At 37.0% G+C, this 18,666-nt stretch overlaps 1 protein-coding gene across 1 annotated transcript in view; it reads right to left on the minus strand.

Moving 5' to 3' along the window:
- Positions 1–18,666, minus strand: part of LOC145840779 (extracellular matrix organizing protein FRAS1-like) — a 49,386-nt gene that overhangs the window by 19,479 nt on the left and 11,241 nt on the right. Inside the window, exons 12-37 of the mRNA XM_082948109.1 lie at positions 18,471–18,605; positions 17,986–18,123; positions 17,659–17,799; positions 16,935–17,081; positions 15,305–15,469; positions 14,892–15,142; positions 14,224–14,389; positions 13,476–13,634; positions 12,648–12,791; positions 12,384–12,497; positions 11,339–11,497; positions 9,970–10,058; positions 9,559–9,729; positions 8,253–8,461; positions 7,490–7,643; positions 6,996–7,157; positions 6,747–6,925; positions 6,386–6,584; positions 5,156–5,379; positions 4,872–5,030; positions 3,989–4,188; positions 2,684–2,838; positions 2,301–2,411; positions 1,769–1,909; positions 895–1,010; positions 502–664 (exon numbers count right to left, since the gene is read on the minus strand). Of these exons, the coding sequence (XP_082804235.1) occupies positions 502–664; positions 895–1,010; positions 1,769–1,909; positions 2,301–2,411; positions 2,684–2,838; positions 3,989–4,188; positions 4,872–5,030; positions 5,156–5,379; positions 6,386–6,584; positions 6,747–6,925; positions 6,996–7,157; positions 7,490–7,643; positions 8,253–8,461; positions 9,559–9,729; positions 9,970–10,058; positions 11,339–11,497; positions 12,384–12,497; positions 12,648–12,791; positions 13,476–13,634; positions 14,224–14,389; positions 14,892–15,142; positions 15,305–15,469; positions 16,935–17,081; positions 17,659–17,799; positions 17,986–18,123; positions 18,471–18,605 (4,151 nt within the window). The remainder of the gene's footprint in view (positions 1–501; positions 665–894; positions 1,011–1,768; positions 1,910–2,300; positions 2,412–2,683; positions 2,839–3,988; positions 4,189–4,871; positions 5,031–5,155; positions 5,380–6,385; positions 6,585–6,746; positions 6,926–6,995; positions 7,158–7,489; positions 7,644–8,252; positions 8,462–9,558; positions 9,730–9,969; positions 10,059–11,338; positions 11,498–12,383; positions 12,498–12,647; positions 12,792–13,475; positions 13,635–14,223; positions 14,390–14,891; positions 15,143–15,304; positions 15,470–16,934; positions 17,082–17,658; positions 17,800–17,985; positions 18,124–18,470; positions 18,606–18,666) is intronic.

The following is an 18,666-nucleotide window of genomic DNA, read 5'->3' on the forward strand; positions in this document are numbered from 1 at the left end:
AGGTGGCAACAAGAGCTCATGAGAAAGTTTGAACGTGTTGAAAAGATGATTTATAAGTTTAATTTAAAGAGTAATGTTGATAAAACGTGATTTAGCTGTTCAATTCCACCTTTGAGATGCGATGATTTCAAAGCAATTATGTCTCAAACAACATTGTAATACATTTGATAAGAAATCTTTCAACGGGCGCGCACAGCTTACAGCAAAGAAAAACAAAGTTAGCAATCTTATATTTATTCAACTGCTTAATATTTATAAAAGTTATTGTCGCACCAAATAATAGTTTGAAAAAGTACCATTATTATTTATACTCTAACATTTTCGAGCTTTTCTTCAACATAACGACTTCATAATTCGCCGTCACTTTAGCATTAACGCAAAACAAATTACCATAAATCAAACTTTTTCGATCACGCTAACAACCGGCCATCATAACTTAAATTTATTTATCGTGCAAACACCACTATACAGAGTTCAGACACCATCAAAGGGTCAACTGACCAGCACGTGGTTGCCGGAGCCTACTGTCGGGGCGCGATTCCTTATGGCTTCAATCGAAATGGCCATCTTCTGATTCTGAATCCGGTTGCCGAGCTTGTCCGCCACCGAGAAGTCGATGGAATCCGTCAGAGTTGCTTCCTTTCCGTCCTCGTGCGACGAGAATCTGTATTTTTTTAATATATTTTTTTAAACTTAATTTAAATAAAAATATTTGAATTTTTTAATAAAGTTTTCTAAAGCGTTGTTTAAATTCAATAGCTGTGAAACTCAACTCCCTGAAAAGATAATTAAGAGCAACGGTAAGTATATTAAATTCCGCTGGTCTAGGCTTACACTTAATGTAGCAACGAGCGTGATAACTACGCGAATTACCCAATTTCAATTTCAACTTACATGATAAACCCGTTGTTAATGTCCGACTGAGTGAAAAAGCTTCCTCTCGCGAGCAGGCCTTTGATTTTGTGCGCCAGCTCGCCGGTGGAGGCCATGGACTCCAGGTAGAAAATGACCTGCGATCAAAGAATTAATTAAACCGCTTGTAATTCAACAGTTTGTTGTTAACGTTGATGAAATTAAGGCGTGACTTTGAAAAATATCTAACAAAGTGCAATGATATGAGTCAGCTTCAATTTCACGATATCAAGTTTCGAGCGTTTTTGTATATATAAAACTTAATTAAAACGCTGTAGATATCTTGTTTTACGGAGCTTAAAGTGTTTAGGATGAAATTTCTATGAAAAAGTTATCAATCATTTGTTGTAAATTTAAAAGTTTAATAAAATTCTTTATAAGTTAGTACTTTTATCTACGAAAAAATAAAAGTTTTGTATGTAAACAAACATAAATTCAAAGCCCTAATGTCTTTGCATAAAGTTCTAACTGATTTTAAAACTGTAAAGTTATTTTTAAATGCACATTAAAAATCAATCACCTCTTAGCATTCTAGCTTTTAATATAAATAATAGAAATCGTAAACCTGTCAATTTAAATACCTTTTAGTTTATGCTAAAAGTTTGACAAATTGACTTAAAATAACTTTATCAGTAAGAAAAATTTAATCGTTTATATTATCTAAATATTCAAAAGAAATTTTAGTCTAACTTTTATATTTTTATAATGTTTATGTTATCTTAAATCATTTAAAGTTTGTTATAAAGAGGATATTTACTTATCGATTCGCTTAAGTGTTTGTAAAGTAACAAGTAGCGAGTTTAGAAACTAAGGTTTAAGTTATCTAACTTTGTTTTACTTTATCATAAAAGTCTACCTCATAATCCTCTGAGTCTTGGTCAATATACGCCAGGTGTTCACGGGTAATAACTTTTTCTTCACTACCTTGGACAACCAAAGACAACTCAGTTTCGGGGTCTGGTTCTGGCCCGTTATGGTCAACTTTGGCTATAGAAACCTAAAAATTTAAGCAGTTTTTTTTAACTAAAACACAAACTCTGCAAAAAATAGTTTATAGTTTAACAAAAGAATGCGAAAAAAGTACTTGTTAAAAACTTAAGCATAAATGTTGACTTAGTGCTGACAGAAAGAACATAGTTTATATTTTATCCTGTCAAGCATGCCAGCTAATAAAAGTGAAGATCACTTAAGTATTTCTTTGTTTATAAAAGCCATCGTTGTACTCTGTTTGCAAGAAGCTAATTAAAGTACTAAATACCAAAAGATTTGATTATTTTGATGTGTTGGCTTACAACAACGAGACAAGTCAAACAAACAGAGAGAAATGAAAACAAAATGTTTTGACACACGATACAATGCCGAGTTGCGCAAACAAAGAAACGACTGACTTGAACGAGTTTCGATATCTGATTAGTTCCGTCGGTGACGCTTATTTGGAACTGGTCGGACCTCGGGCCCACTCCGCCGTGGTAAGAATACTGCAGCTTGCCATCGGTAATCTAATTTCAAAGTTTATTTGTTACGTTTTGTTTGTTTTGACCCTTTCACAATAGTCTACGCAGATAATAAAGTTTGCTTGTTGAAAGTATTTCAATTCTTTTTTTACAAAAAAGCAGATTTACATTTACAACATGTACAAAATGTTGTAAAAACTAAATATTTAAGCAAAGTCCTTAAAACAAATTAAAACTGAGTTTAACTCTATTTCTATAAATTTGATGACTTTTATTTTTCATTCAAACAAATTGTTAACAAAGTAGTAGCAACATACATCTCTGTACGTGAATCTGTCTCCCCTTTTCAATTTGGTTTCTCGTTCTCCGCGGTCGATTTTAACGATGTTTCCGTGGTTTGGAGAATTCAGGAGCGAAAACACGAGATCGTCTGGACTCGTGTCGGCATCTCTGATACTCAGCTGTCGTGTACCTGTTTTGTTTTAAAGTTTTGAAAAAACAATAAAATTACTTTTATAATTAAAATTCTTATTTACTTACTCAGAAAAACAAATTGTAGCATAAAGCTTTCAGGCGTCGCTTTAACAAAATTTATCATACAAAAAATTTGCAAAAAAAGTTTAAAGCAAAATTTTTTATTTAATTAAGTATTCAAACATATCATTATTTTGTTTATAAGCTTTGAAACCGTAAGTATTAATTGGCGTGGAACTTCTATATCGAAATACTTTTGATATATACTGTTTACTAAATGTTTTAATAATAAAGTAATTAAGCTTAATCGTGTGAACGTAAACATACCAAAGTTTATTTTTTATTGAGAAGGCAGTGAAATAAAAACTACACCTCATCATTTTTCAACTGATTAAAGAATGAAAAAGGGGCATTATTGGTAGTTAATGTACCGTAACACTAAAGTCTTCGAAAATCCACTTAACGCTTTTCTTTCTTAAAAATATCAGCCGGTAATTTAGTAACCGTGCTACCTTTGGTCGTATTAAACGCTACATTTAACGCTTTCAGGCCCCCTTTCCACAAGCGCAGATGGCACTTGGATTACAACGATGCCCAATGGAAGCTTATCAGTGTGCAAATAAACACGCGTCAAAGTGATTCATCGCAAGCGATCGCCAAGGGTACTTGTTGCGGTCGCTTCGCCATTACACGGCCTAACGCCCGTCTACGCTAATAGCTTTTCGCTTTGTTTGGCGTGGATTGCGAACGAAAAGTAGCTTTCGGGATTTGGTACCGCACTGTCAGGTTTACTGACAACTGACTCTTTACATCAAAAGACGGCTGATTGAACGGGCGTCTCACGGCTGAATACACGGTTTGAATTTGGAGTTCAATGGGCGGTAAAATTTGCATAAACACGATAAGGTTTGTTACAATTAATCAAACTTTTTTTTCACTTAGTGTCACATACGTTTTAATTTAACACAGATACAATCTACAGCAAATAGTTTATCAATTATCCAAATTAGCTGCTTATCAGCCCATTAGCACCGCGATCAATCAACAACTTTTTTTTCGAATTTCTTAACGAAAACTAACACACTTAAAAAAGCGATCTGTTAAACTAGCATCCTGTTTTACTTAACAATAAAAACTTTATAACTCACCCACGGTGGCCTTTCCGTCCCTGGAAATTTCAAGCACGGCGTCCTGGTGCATGAACACCGGGGGGTGGTTTTCTTGGGGACGGAGGGGTGCCTGAGCCTTGTTGGAAGGCGGCACGTCGGTCTGGAAGGTGAAGTTTTTCGCCGGAAGCAAGTGCTTGCCGTCTGAAACGGTGAAGGTGAACGAGAACTGCGGAGGCAATCTGTCACAATTTTATTTTTATATTTCACTTAAATTCGCAGTTGGTAGTTGAGCGCAAATAAAAAAAACCATTACGCCCAAGTTAACACTTTAAAAAAAGTTGTTTTCTTAGCAGTAATTATTTGTATAAACAGTCTGAGAATGCATTGTGCGCAAGTTTTAATTCGGCCGATAATAACTTTTGCACCTATTGATTACTAAATCAAAGACAAAGAGCTTGTGGAAATATTTGACCGAATGAAGATAAACGATCGTACACTTTTATTGTTATCTATCGTGTGGTCGTTAACAACGATAAAATAACTTTTTTTCTCAGCCGGTGGTATACTAAAGCTCTTTTATTTTATTTATGTTTTATTAACGAGTTTGTAAATGTCAAGTGGAGGTCAGAAAGCTGTTTATAACTTGCATGTGTAACGTGCAAACAATTCATTAACCGCGAAGCTTCTTTCATTGCAAGCAGAATTAAAAATTTTATTGCTTTATTAAAGCTCCAGTCGTAATAAACTTTGAAATTACACGAAAACCCATTAAGGTGCTTGTGCTCGGCTAAAAAACAGATTCGAACTCATTCATTATTTCCTTTTACAAAACATCAAGTTAAGAACTTATTTTCCTCGCAGCGCTAACATAAATAATACAGAACTCGAGGTACTGATGTTTTTATTGTTTTTTTTTACTCACGGGTTCGTGGGGTGGAAGGAAGACTGGGACCGGGTCGTTCGAGACGAGGGCGGTCTGTAAAATATTTTGTTTGCGTCCACGTCGGCTTGCGTGAACATCTGGACCGGAACGTAAGGGTGGTCCGCGTGCTCTATCGTTCCCAAGCGGTAAGGCAGTGGCCTGTTTGTTTTATACAAATCTCAAACAGCTAAACAAAAGTCGTTTCGTGACAGTTTATCGTTTTAAATTTATGTTCAATTTCAAAATAGAACTAATCAACATTTTCTTCATGAAACCACACTCACTCGGTGATGTTGTACAGAATGTTGCGTTCGGTGGTGTCGTGGTCCACGAACTGCAGGTACCCGTTGTGGAGGACGTTGGGCCTGGTCGTGTCCGTGATGACGAACGCGCGGTTGCTGGCCGTGTTCCTGGTCGGAAACGGCGCCTCGTTGTTCTCGTGCGAGGACACCACCTTCAAGTTGGACTGTGCGATGCGGGCCGGTGGAGACCTGGACTCGTCGTAAACCTGTAAAAATTAGCAGATTTTAACATAATAAGTTTTTTGTATTAAATTTCTACTGAGAACTGCTAGTTAACAAAGTTTTCTTTTGTGCCTCTGATATTCAATCACGCCGCAGTGGTAAACAAAATATTTCTAAACCGTTTTTAGCAACTAAGACTTTGCTTGATGTCATCAATCGGTTCGCGCACCCGCAGCGTCTCGCAAACGCCGTGCCAAAAGTTCAGCGTTGGCATGTCTTACCGCTCCTTTTGTTTTCCGTCACTCATTGTTGAGGCCTGCTGCAAAAACAGAAAGCTGCAGAAGCCCGAACAATGCGTTGGTGGCGTGAAAATTTTCCTTGAAACAAAAGTCGTGCACAACACCAATCGAGACTACTTGCAGATAAGCTGCGATAAACAGCGCTTGAGAGGAGGCCAAACCGCTTTTTGACCGCGCTGTGAATTAAAAAGTAATATTTATGCGAGAAAGCGACGCTCAAACAAGATATAAGCGTAAGTCGACAATCAGCAGTTGCAGCAGGGACCACCCACTCAGAGGGTCGTGAACAGAATCGCAAAAATGCTGCTGCCGTAGCGGCTTTTGATGGTAACTCGCAAAAACATGCTTGCTATGCGAATGACCTGTTTATCGCCAAACCGCATCTAAAGCTTATTAAAAATTTATCAAGAGCTTTGCCGCGCCGCAAGGTCACTGCAAGTGAAGTTTGCGAAACACAAGCATTAACGGAATTACTACACTCGCTTAGTGTTCTATTTAAATATTTAGCACATAACTTGAACAGTAAGTTTGAGCGGAGAAGATTATTTTAACCCTTTGAACTAGTTCAAACTAATAAGCGCTAATTCTTCTAAGCTAGTTAGTTGGATTAAAGCTACTTATACACTGTATTTATATGTATCATAACATAACACTGGATGTCCTAACTGGAATAAATTTTTCTAACACTAAATGTTTAACTTTAAAAAATGCAAACTAAAGTTTTTAATGCTTCAGAGACATATGAACTTACAGATAGCTGGTAGTTTGAAATGCGGCCATCCTCATCTCCGGAGTGACGGAACCACATGGAACCGGAATTGACGTCCTGCTGGGTCATGCGGGACACCGGGAGGGGCTGCTGAGGGTAGAAATTCGACTGGTACCTCATGTAGGACGGGTATGAATGGATCGGGGCGTCGTTCATGGTTGAACCCAGCTGCACTAGTTCACTGTTGTTTTCATTAAAGTTTCATTTAAACTTTTTTACAATGTTTATACTAAAATATTATGCTACAAGTTATTCTTTTATTGTTTTAATAAAGTTTAATTACTGATAATAAAATAATACATATACATATATATATATATATCAAAATGACATTTAAACTAACGCTGACGGTTTTTTGCTTTCTCCTTTTCCGTCCATGTCAAGTTCAAGTACATACACGATTTTGCTTTTATCCTTGATGTTAGGGGCGACGGTGAGCAACTGGGCAGAAGTGACTTGAACCATTCCACCGGGACTCAAATGCAGCACATTGTTTGTGACGAGGGTCGGAGAAGTGTGCTTCTGTTAATTAAAATGTTCGTCATTTACAAGCTTCAACTTTAATTTGTCGAAACAGCGTTCAAACACTCACATTCGGAACTATCGTGACGTGCACTGCAGCGTTTGTGACGTGGTAGCCATCGGTAATTTGCAGCATTCCGCTGTCGCTAAGCAACTGGTCGACATCAAACGACGTCTCGTCTGTTTCTTTCCTGCTCACGTAAGCGATGACGTCACCGCTCAAATCTTCGAGCTGTTGAGTAACACCAAATAAATTATACAAGCGTGTGGCAACAGAAATATTTGCGGTGAGCGCTATTGTAAACTTGAAAAGGTAATACGCTAATAAAGCGAGATTGAAGAGCAATATTGTGACAGAACAGTCAAACAAAAACTGGCTATCACCGCAAAGTCTGAAAGATTTTTTTTGTCTTTACTTTTTAGAGCAAACCAGTTTATTCGTGCAGCACCGTCTCGTTGTTCAAAAGGTAAAAGTGGTAAAAACACGGCAATAAGCAATAAGCACCACACAAATTCTTTAAACTGTGAAATCTTTTATTGTATCACAAAAAAAAAAAAACTAACAGTGAAAGATTTTACGGGGCGGCTGTAATTGGGTAATTTGACAAATTTTCCTCTGGTTGGAGAGTTCAAAACAGTAATAATAACTTGGTTTGCTGGAGTATCCTTATCTACGATGCTTATCAGATCGGATGTGAGCTTTGCTGTTTCCCCCTTGCTGTTTGAATAATTATTTGGTTATTCATTGCTTTAGCTTAAGCCTATGGGCAACTTCGTGTGAGAATTACACTTTTCTAAATTACTTAAAAGTTCAATGATTACAGCAAAACCATAAGCTACATTAAAGAGTTTTTATCTTAAAGTTAGTTAGTAAAGTTATAACTATAAAAAGGATCTCTAATTTGTGCACTAAAAGTACACACAGTAATTTAAAATTAATCTTTTAATTTTCTAATACTTTAATTCCATAAAAAAGAGAACAGTTAATTAAAAAAAGGTTCATAAAATGCGCATTTAAACTAATAGGTTTAAATTCATTGTAACAAACAGCCCTAGACAGTTCAACTTGCTCTTTAGGGTATTTGAAACTGACCTTTGCAGTTGATTGATGTCTAGTTGTGACGTCAACGAGAGAAATACCTAAAACAAACCCAGCTCACTAAGCAGACAACGGCTAAGAATAAGCCGAAAACTGGCCGCTGACAAAAATAGAAAACACGTGCGATTAAACAAGCGCGTCGAGAGCGAGCGTTCGCAAACGTAAATATTTACAGAAAGCGCACAGCAGGTAGCTCGCGTGTGTACTTTTGCCAAAACTCGCGTTCACCTGACCACGACTTCTTTGTTGGCGGTTATCACCGGCGGCTCGGAAGACTCGGCCACCACCGGCACGTTGATCCGCTCGGAGTCGACGAACCCGTTGGACCTGAGCTTCAAGGCGAAAACTCCGTGCTGCAGCAGTGTGGTGTCGTCGTGAACGAAGTAAAGTTTTGGCATCTTCCAGTACGGAACCACGTTTCCGTTCTTGAGCTTTTTCTGTGAAAAAATTGAACGTTAAAGGTGTCGTTGGTTACAGTTTTGTGTGGGAAGTTTAAAAAGTGTTTGGGTGGTCTGAAAATGTTTAAATTGCAACTTTGATTAATAGTTTTATCTTCTTTAACAATGCAGCTTTAGAATACTCTGCAATTTTCTTGTTATCTATGGAGCGCTGCAAAAAGTAATTAAGGGGTGAAGAAATTTTATAAAAAGCGCATTTTTGCACCTTACAGTTACATCAGCTGTCAAAAGCATTCCAGCGAAATCGCGCCGGAAACGCTACATAAAGGCCCTGTGACGTCACATTGTTGTTTTAAGGGAGATTGTTGCCGCTCTGGAAACTGAGCAAACATCGGGATTTTTAATTTAATTCAACGGCACAATGACAAGTGATAACAACACAAATTCCCGCTTGTTTTAAAATAGAACTTTGTCCACAATGAAACGTCAACAATAAATTCTATAGAATTGGGATTGGTTTGTTAAAAACGAGAAATTCCAAACAAATCTTTTGTTCGGGCTGCAAACGAATTTTTTTGTGTCTATAAATAATTTTTGGGTAAATAACAACACACAATTAACAACGGTTAAATATTTGCACATTTGCGTATTACGTTCACCATGTTAAATTTTTCAAATATCTCAAAAATCAAGCGATTGAACTTGCCACTGCGTTTTACAGCAGACGGCAGTTTCATAGCTGTGAGGTAAACTTGACCAAACAACACTCCCATTTTCGGCAAGGTGAGGAAAAAACTTGTTTAAAGTTGGCGAAAAATGTGCATGACGTCACAATATATTTGCGACCGAGCATTCCCTTGGATTAATTGTCACAACAAGTTTTTCAGAATGAGTTTAAAAGTTTGTGACTTTACGGCAAATATAAGTTAAAACAGTAATTTCACACCCTAGCATGTCTCTTATGTAGTCTACAGCGAATATTAAAAATAAATTCAAATCTTTTTATGGAAAAATACAAGTGAAAAAATTTAAAAATAAAACAAAGTGAAACTTGTGCCAATAATGAGGTTTTGTATATTCAATTTTCTTACAGTAATTCAAAAAATAATCTCACAGTAAAAACATTTGTTGCTAACCTTGTCCATTTCTAGCCATCCGTTTACAGGCTGCATTACTAACTGAATTTTCAATCCATTTCTGTAATGTGCCCTTTTTGGAACATTTATGACATCACTTAGGCTAACACGTGATCCAACTCCAACAACAAGTGGCCCATTGATGGAAAAATTACGCATTCTCCGTTGGTGCTGAAATTATTTTACTAACAATTTTATGTGTAACTTTATAAAAAAAATTGATTTATAATAACACAACACACACTTCTACTGTATAAACACAAACATAAAAACACAGCCTAGGTTTTATAGCTTTGTATCGAATAAATTTTGTATATGGAAATAAAATTCAGTCAATAATTATTAGTAACTAATTTTCAATAAAAGCCAAAAAGTATTTATATAAATCCAATAAAGTACAATAGTCTTTACCTCACAAATTCTAGTAAGAACGTTCGAGTATTGGTCTGCATTGCATTTTCTCTTACAAGGCGTAGACCTTGTCGCAAGTTGTTGTAAATCTAAACAAAATTTAGCTGAATTTATCACCATATAGTGATCAATAATAATAGTTTTTTTCATTTAGAATGTCACTAAAAACACCTGTAATCACAGAAAGTGCATGGTACATTCAAAAAAACTTTTGACAAATGACAATTACTATCAAGTAATAAAATAATACAGAAATTAGTTTATGTTTTAAGCTAAAATGTTTCGAAACTTTATTAAAGGTAAAAAATTCTAATTTAATTTTTAATAAAACTGAGCAAAACAGAAAAAAAATTTAAGTTTTAAAGATTGAATAACCTTCAGCGTTAATTATGGGCTAGGTAACTAAAGCTGTCATAGAAAAAGGACATTACTAATTTAAACAAACTAATTGTAAAGCAATTAATTTAATTAAAAATTTGTAAAGCTGCAATTAACCTTTGGACTGCTCAAAATTTTTCTTATGTGACTAAGTATCAAGTCTAAGTATGAGTAACAAGCTAAATTGAAACTTTTAAATTTGTAATTAGCGCAATACACTCAACTTTCTCACAACCTCAATAGTGACAAGATAATTGTAAATTAAATGGGTTAGGTTGTAGTTTGCAAACTATGCTAGAAAGCGTAAACTTTAATTTAAGCTTTTGTTTGTTTACAAACTGCACGCTGCTAAACTTTGCAACGACTTAAATTGTAATACTTTAGTTTGCTTCAGTTAGTAAGTTTTGGTCAACATCAAAAAAATATTTTAATTTAGAAGCCTTTAAATCGTCTTTAGACTTAAGTTTCAAAAGTTACAATTAGTTCAGAGCTTAAGGTGTAAAGCTGGTAGCAGTAAAAATGCTTTAAATACAAAAAATTATAAGTAATGCAGGTGTTATTTTATGAAACTGAGTTTAACTGTGAAATGCTTTGTTTGCTTTAAACAGCATAGTAAAAGTTTAAGTAGATTTACTTCAACAGTATTTAAAATTTATTACTATAACTTAGTGTTAAGAAAAATTTTGGTAAAAAATTCTCTGAACTTTTTTTGAAAAACTTTTGATATAAAACTTTTTAAGTAAAACACCTTTTAAAATAGTTTCAGCTCCCAACACATAATATTAAAACAAGCATTGTTTTAAAGCATTAAAATAACTAAACAAGAATGCTCTTAGAAACAACAAGGTGATAAAGCTAATTAAGTGCTATTTTCGTTAAGTGAAAACTGCCAAAAACATTTTCGTGCAGCTCAGTAATCTATTAATGAGTTTGGGCGAAAACATTGAGTAGCTCCTTGTGAAAACACAAGCGTTCGGTTTACGACGCTCACCTGCAGTAGTTGTGTTTGGCTGAAGGAAGGTTTTCGCGTCGCACTGCAAACACGAATGCCTGTCCGAGCACTGCAGGCAGTTTTGAGGGCAGTCGCGGCAAGATCTCCACGTTTCGTCGGCGAACATCGACCTCGGGCATGCGATGACACATTTTGATTCTGAAATTAATGGAATGATATTTAAAAAAAAGTGCTTTAATCTAAAAAGCTGCACGTACGTTCAAAGTGACAGGCTCAATGGAAAATTAAATTTTAAAGTTGTTTCTGCGTTTTTGTTTAACTTCATTTTCCCACGAACGCAAAGTTTTATTTCGAATTCCGGTAAAGAGAAAAACTAAGCTATTTGATTTGCCAACTGAACAAAGGCAAAATATTTTATTCAGCAACAAACATGATGAATTGAGTACCCGGTATTATTGTAATCGAGCACTCGGGTCCGCTCAACTATTTGCTACAACGTCACTTGGGCATGTTGGGTCTTTTCACCGCGCGCACTCATCACACACTTACGACCGTGACGTCATAATAGATGTTCGAGTGCGCGCTCAGTTTCGACGTTGTGCTTTTTGTAGCAGTTATTTTTTTTCTGTCTTAGCGCCGCTGTTTTGATATCTTGCGCGCTTTTGAAGGTTTCAGGCGTCACAAAACAGTTGCTTGTAGCGAATTAGCGTCGCAAGTCTTTTTGATGTCCCATTCACGGCTTACAGAACGTAGATTGCGGCTGGCGCACTGGAAAGTGAAGACTGGCGGCGTTTCGTGCGCGCGTTTGTTTTGATAGCAGATGGGCCACTAAAAACTACAGCGCTTTGAGTAATGGCTTCGTTTGACTACTTTAGCGTGGCGATGCGGAGAGGAAACAGAATGCATGGAATTTGTTGTTCAGCCACCGTACTTTCAAATGAAAAAAAAAGTCATTTGTTACTTTTGTGCTGACAAACGGGCATCGGAGCGCCGTGTGTTTAAAGCCAGATAAGTGGCGACTGCGGGCGCCCGGTGCAGCCCTCCTTCAAAAGCACTTAAAAGCATGAAACCCGGTTGAACTCACCGTGGAGAAAGTACTGGTTTTTGCACAGCGTGCACGCACCGGCGCCGGAGCACTGCTGGCAGTTGGCGTCGCTGCACGGCAGGCAGGTCATTCCCGATGTCGAGGCGTAGAATCCTGTTTAGATTAAAAATGTTATCTACGTTTGAGTTTTTCAATTTTTCAGATTGAAACAGTAAAAGTTTTATGGTTTGTCGGAGATTTTATTTAGATTCATGTTTGCTTTTATTGATTAATAAATTAAGATGAATGCAAGAAAAGCATTACCAGGTGAACATTTGGCCACACAGTTTCCGTTTTGCAGTAAATGACCCTCCATGCACTCTAAGCACTGGTCTTTGTTGGGTCCTGAGCACTTCATGCAGCTCCAATCGCAAGCCTTGCAAACTGCGTTCTCGCCATCTCTAATACCTGGTAAATAGAATAGTATTTTTTAAATTTATGTACTACTTTAATTAAAAAACAACAGTTAATAATTTTGTACAATTGTTATTGCAAAATGTTTAAAAATATTTAAAGTAAAAAACGCGTATATAGTTCCAGACAACAGTAGAAGTAATCAAATGTCTGTTTTAAGTGAAAGTCAGCCACAAATAGCCGTATTAGCATAAACTCCCACAAAAAGTAAGGAAAAACCCTTCTTTTGATAAGAAATACAAGAAAATAAATCAAAAATTTACCTCAAAATATCTAAATGATTTATAAAATTTTATCAGTTTAACACTGCTACAGATAATTTGTTACGGTAGCTACATTATTGTTATTTATTAAAATATTTATGTCTCGACTAAAAAGAATTTGTTTTAAAATAGAGATAACTTCATCCGGGTCGATTAATTAATTTAATTTCGACTCCTCAATAAACTTAAGGCAAACAATAGCATATTGTTTGCAACGAAACTTAAGTTTATTGAGCTTACTTCATTATACAAATGCAAACTAAAACAGACAAAAATTAACAACAAGTTGCTTAAAACTTCGAAAACATTTTAATTTGCCGTTTCGATAATGAAGGTGTGTTTCCGCTGCTGCAAACCAAAGTATTTACCTAAATTGCTTTGCTCGAAATTTAAGTTCATAGTGTTGCAACAAAACCTTTGTTGTCGGCGTAGAACTGGCTCACGCACTCCGAAACGCACTCTCCGATCTGAACGACCGCTCCGGGATCTCGGCAGCTCGTGCACGTGACGCTTTCGCTCACGTCGTCCAATCGGCAGCTCGCACAGTTCCGCGGACACTTGACGCAGCTTCCACCTTCGAGAAATATTTATGATAAAATGTATAAAAACTTTTATATGAGCTTACAATTGATCGAAATCGTTTGACAGATCTTGAATTTAAGATTTGAGCTGTCACAGTAGCGTAAACTAGTGTATTGAAACCTTGATATTTTTCCGCGGTTATGCAACGCCTACTGTATGTTTTTTCACACATGGCTTGGAAAACACTAAAGCATACTTTAAATGTATTCGAAACGCAAAATTCCTGTGTTACAACAAGGCGGTTTACCGCAGGTCAACTAGACACTTATTAATAACTTATTATGATAATACGGCTGGCTTAGTGGTGGCTTCTAAGTACACATGACAATGTGCATGAAAAAGCTCCCGCTCAAATACCAGTAATCGGCAATGCAAACAATTGTGACGTATGTAACACCACTTCACGCCGGTTGTTATAGTAACAAAACTTTTTAAATATTTGATCCATTGTGATTTTCCAGCTAAAAGGTGCATGTTTATATAATCGCCTTTTTGTAAATGAACGCTAGGAATGTGACGGATTACGGAAACTAGAGGTGAGCTTAAGAATGCGGATAAGTAAAACAAAGTTAAGTGTATACCTGTTAGCGGTTTGTAAAATCCGAATTCGCACTTCTCAACACATTTGGATGTTACCATGGAAACCGCGTAACCCTCTTTACATCGGTTACATTTCGACAAATCCGAGCAAGACTCGCAGTTGTCGGGGCAAGCGGCGCAGACACGGGTGTTTCCATTTTGTAGTGACTGAAAAGTAAATAATTTGATAAATAATGATAATGTAAACATTTTAATGATAAGTTTAAAGTTGGTTTCCGATATTCTAAGCTATTTTTTAAAGGCGTTTTTAACTTAAGATTTAAAAATTATCATAATAGTCGTCAGTTTCAAATAAAAACAAAGTAATTATAAAATTCAAACATGTGTCATTTATTTAAATTGCACAGTACATTTAGTTTGAAAGCACATCAAGAAATCATAAACAAGCACGCTTCGGTAATGATAAAATTTAAAAAAGTGTCTTAATTGATCTCATTTGAAATCTGATAGTATTCATGAAAGAAAATCATTTACAAACTAACGTCAGTTACTATTTGTCGTAAACAAGAGACGACGGAATCCCATTATTTTGTTTACGCGTTCAATGATTTTAAAACAAATAAACAGACACGTCAGTAAACAGACAAAAAAAACACTTTAATTTTCTCTACGGTTCGAAACATCGTGCTGAAACTTCAAAGCAACTCACAAGTTCGCAACTGCCCATGGGGCATTCGTCTGTGCACGAACCGTCCGATAAAACGGTCAATTTGTCGCGACAACTTCTCACTGCAGTTGCATTGACGCAGTGTTCCCATTCGTTACCAGTTGCTCCCACGCATTCTTCTCGCGACACGCACAACCCGGGTCGTCCCGCTGATGTCATTTCAACAACTTCACCTTCGGCGCACGAGGAGCACGAACCGGGTCCTGTGCAGGCCTCGCAAGTTGTGTCGCAACCTTGAAAATTTATTTTTTTGCTTACAATGTATATTTTTTTAAACTTAAATTTTAGAGAACTTTAAAATAGTACTATTGCATATATTCCACAATGTATATACTAAATATTATTTTGTCGTGTTAATAACATTTCACTGATTCTATGAAACTTTTAAAACCAACTTTTGCAAACTCCGTTTTGAACAAACTTGTGCGACCCGCACTCTCCAACACAAGTACCGTAACCAACGTCTTCGTCCAACGGGCTCAAAAATTCCAAGGGGTCGTGGCACAGTTGGCACTGGTCGGAACTCGGTCCAACGCACGACCTGCACGACCGGTGGCAGCCTGCAAATTAAACACAGTTTGAAAATTCTGGTCACAGCCAATTTTACGCTCTGTATTCGTCACACTGCGCTAATTTAGTCGGCCGCGCTGCACCGAGGTGATTTATCGGGTTTTGAGCCGGCCGAGATTACAGGTCGTTAATCAAACGCGCTTCCGAACGTGATTGCGCGGCATTTCGTGACGCGGCGGAAGTTTTTTGTGAAATCTCTTTTTTCGCGTGTTTGTCGAAGTGGAAGCCGGCTCGAACATCGATCACGCGGCAGGCTGTGCCTGTGGGGTCGCCGCTTGATGATGAATTTGAATAAACACTTTTTGTGACTTTCAATGCGCTCAGTCGTACTTTTGAATTCGAGTTTTGTAGAGTTTCAAGTTAAATATAATTTTTTTAGTAGATTGGTTTAATTTATTTGAAAAAAATCAGCAATGCCGCTTGTTTTAAAAGTTTTTTTCTAATTTAATCATAAACGTACAAAACAAAATTAACCGAAAAGCAATATTAATAACCATAAACGTAGCTCGTAAAAAGGCTAGTCTAAACAAAGTTTCGACATGCAGCCGATGACATAAAAAACAACTGTTTTAACAGCACATGTACGCGCGCTACAAAGTATCAAATGGAAAAGGGAGGTAAGACGCAGATGAAAGCTTTTCTGTTGCGCAATTCGTCGAATTCCAATCGCGTGTGCTAAAGAACCGATTTGTTTTCATCCGCCTGGGCAACTTCTCGAAAATACTTTCTTCGTTTGCTCGCAACACTTCTAGTTGGCAGGCACCAGCAAATTAATTACCTGCTTCCAAGCGCACTCTTGATTCCTGGCGCCTGTAATAAACCTGACGCTGCCAATTTCAAACGCCGTTTCGCCGAAAATCCCCCGCTGATAAGTAATATTAATCAAAAAATTCAATACTGTAACTTGTTTAATGAGCACCGTTTAATTTCACGCCAAATACCGAGTTTCAATTTGAATTCCGCAGCCCCCTTTTGAACGATTGTTTTGATTGATGCCTTGGTAATTGCAAAAGTTACGCGTACTGAACTTTCGAATATACATTTCGCGTATGAGTAATGAGCCTCCTTTTCAAACAATGGCAGTTAAGTTGATGAAATTGAGAAAGTAGCAAGCTCAAGTGCAGGCTTGAAAGCGAGGCGTCTCAGGTGATTGAAGCGAGCAAAACATGGATCTTAAAATACTTGACTTTGTTATCAAACATAACAAGTTTTCAACGTCGCACAGATTAATGCGTTTTTGAATTCGCCGACGGTAGGTAAATAAAAAGGTCAAACATCTTGAAATCAACCTTTTGTGCTTTTTATTTGATAAACTGTGAGAACCGGAAACACCGCGCCGATTTCGTCAAACTTTGAAAACGTTTTTGGAAAAAAAATACTTTAAAAGTTCGCATAGTCAAATAGTTTGAAACCGAACGAAAAGTCACGTGGTGCACTAAAAAAACAGTTTCTTACTTCTGCATGTCTTTGTGACGTCATCGGCGTAGCGGCCAGGTGGGCACTTTCTGAGGCAAGTGTTCTGATGGAGGTATAGTCCGGTTGCGCACGAGGAGCAAGACGATTGGTCAGAAGTCGAGCATGAACTGCACGATGCATGGCACTCTGTTGATAAGTTTTATAATGTAAGCTTACTTGTTAATAAAATATTCATTTAATACGACACACTCTTTGTTTATAAGCTGAATTAGTTATCTTAACTTTAGGTATTTTCTCTAAATTGCTGCTGTGTTTGGTTGTTAAACAAGCGATTTTGGTGCTGTTATACTTAATTATAAACGTTAATATGTTATAAACTTCTTAAATTATGCGCTTAAAAATGTTTTGAAAATACTTCTCAAGTTTTTCGACGCCGTTTAGAACTTTAGCAAAAAAACGTAACAGAATGATTTTAAATGCGCACATTATATCCCACAATTTTTTTTTCACGAGAGTTAAATAAAAAATTCTATTGTCTCCCGAGCTTCGAAAGCAAACCTTAAAATAGAAAAGCCAGACACCCATAATTTCGGGCATTTCGCGTTGAAACATTCGAGGAATGACATTAAACTGAGAGCGACATTGAGGATTTTCGGTCAAGCATGGCCGATAACAGCTCATTACGGGGCTGTGATCTGCAGGTTGCTCTGATTACCGCGAAGCGATGCGTGAAAAAAATAAAAAGTGTTGAAAAAAAACTCACTGGCGCAGCGCAGTATGGATATTTTGAACCAGCCGGGCGAGCAGGCGCCGACGCAAAGTCCGTCTTGGAGGAGGTGGCCGAGGGGGCAGGTGGCGCAGGTTTTGTGGTCGCTCGAGCAGGTGGCGCACGACGGGTGGCAAGCTGTGGAGAAGAAATTAATCGCATTAAGGGTTTAATGTAGCTTATAAGCTGAAAGTATCAAAGTTAGAGTAATTGGTTATCCAAACGCTCTAAGGTTTGAGCAATCAATTAACTGGCAAGGTGGTTTAATTTCTCTTAAATTTTATTTGTGCTCTGCAGTTTTTTGATTAATTTTTTGCAACTCACCGACGCAGGTGCCGTTCAAATGAATGAACTTGTCGCCGCACTGGCCGACGCAAGTTCCCTGCTGTATTATGTGGGTCGACTTGCGACACTTCACACATTCCCCTCTGCCGTTGCACTGCTCGCAGTTCTTCTGACAAGCTGTAAGTTAACTTGTGTTAGTTTGTTGGCCTAATTAAGTTTAAAATGTTACATCTGATTTTAATTAAAATAAACTTTTGAGGTTTTTTTGTTGTATGGTGTTTCGTTTTTTTGTTTAATAATAGCGTATAAACTTAAAACCGATTTATATAAAAGTATACTTTAAGTATGTTTGTTACATTAAGTTAAAATTGATACAATATAGTTATGCTTTAAAATACACTTATTAATTAAATAACATAATTAATTAACTTAAAATATATACAGCTTTATAAAAACAGCATGCGAAATCACGAGTTCACAACTTTTAATTCAAACTAATTAGTTTCACACAACTTCACACTAACGAATGCAGTGTCCACTGCTCAAGTAGTGTCCTGGATGGCAACCTTCTACGCACATGCCGTCCTCGAGGACGAGGGATGGTTTGCACGACGTGCACTGTCCCAAATACTGGCAACTGGCACATCCTTCGCCGCAACCTGCAGTTATTTGAAAAAAATGTAAGCGCACTTGTTAGCGATGTTACGAACATAAGTGTAA

The sequence above is a fragment of the Thalia democratica genome, chromosome 7 (genome assembly GCF_965202585.1).
Source record: "Thalia democratica chromosome 7, ktThaDemo2.hap1.1, whole genome shotgun sequence".
Taxonomy (NCBI): domain Eukaryota; kingdom Metazoa; phylum Chordata; class Thaliacea; order Salpida; family Salpidae; genus Thalia; species Thalia democratica.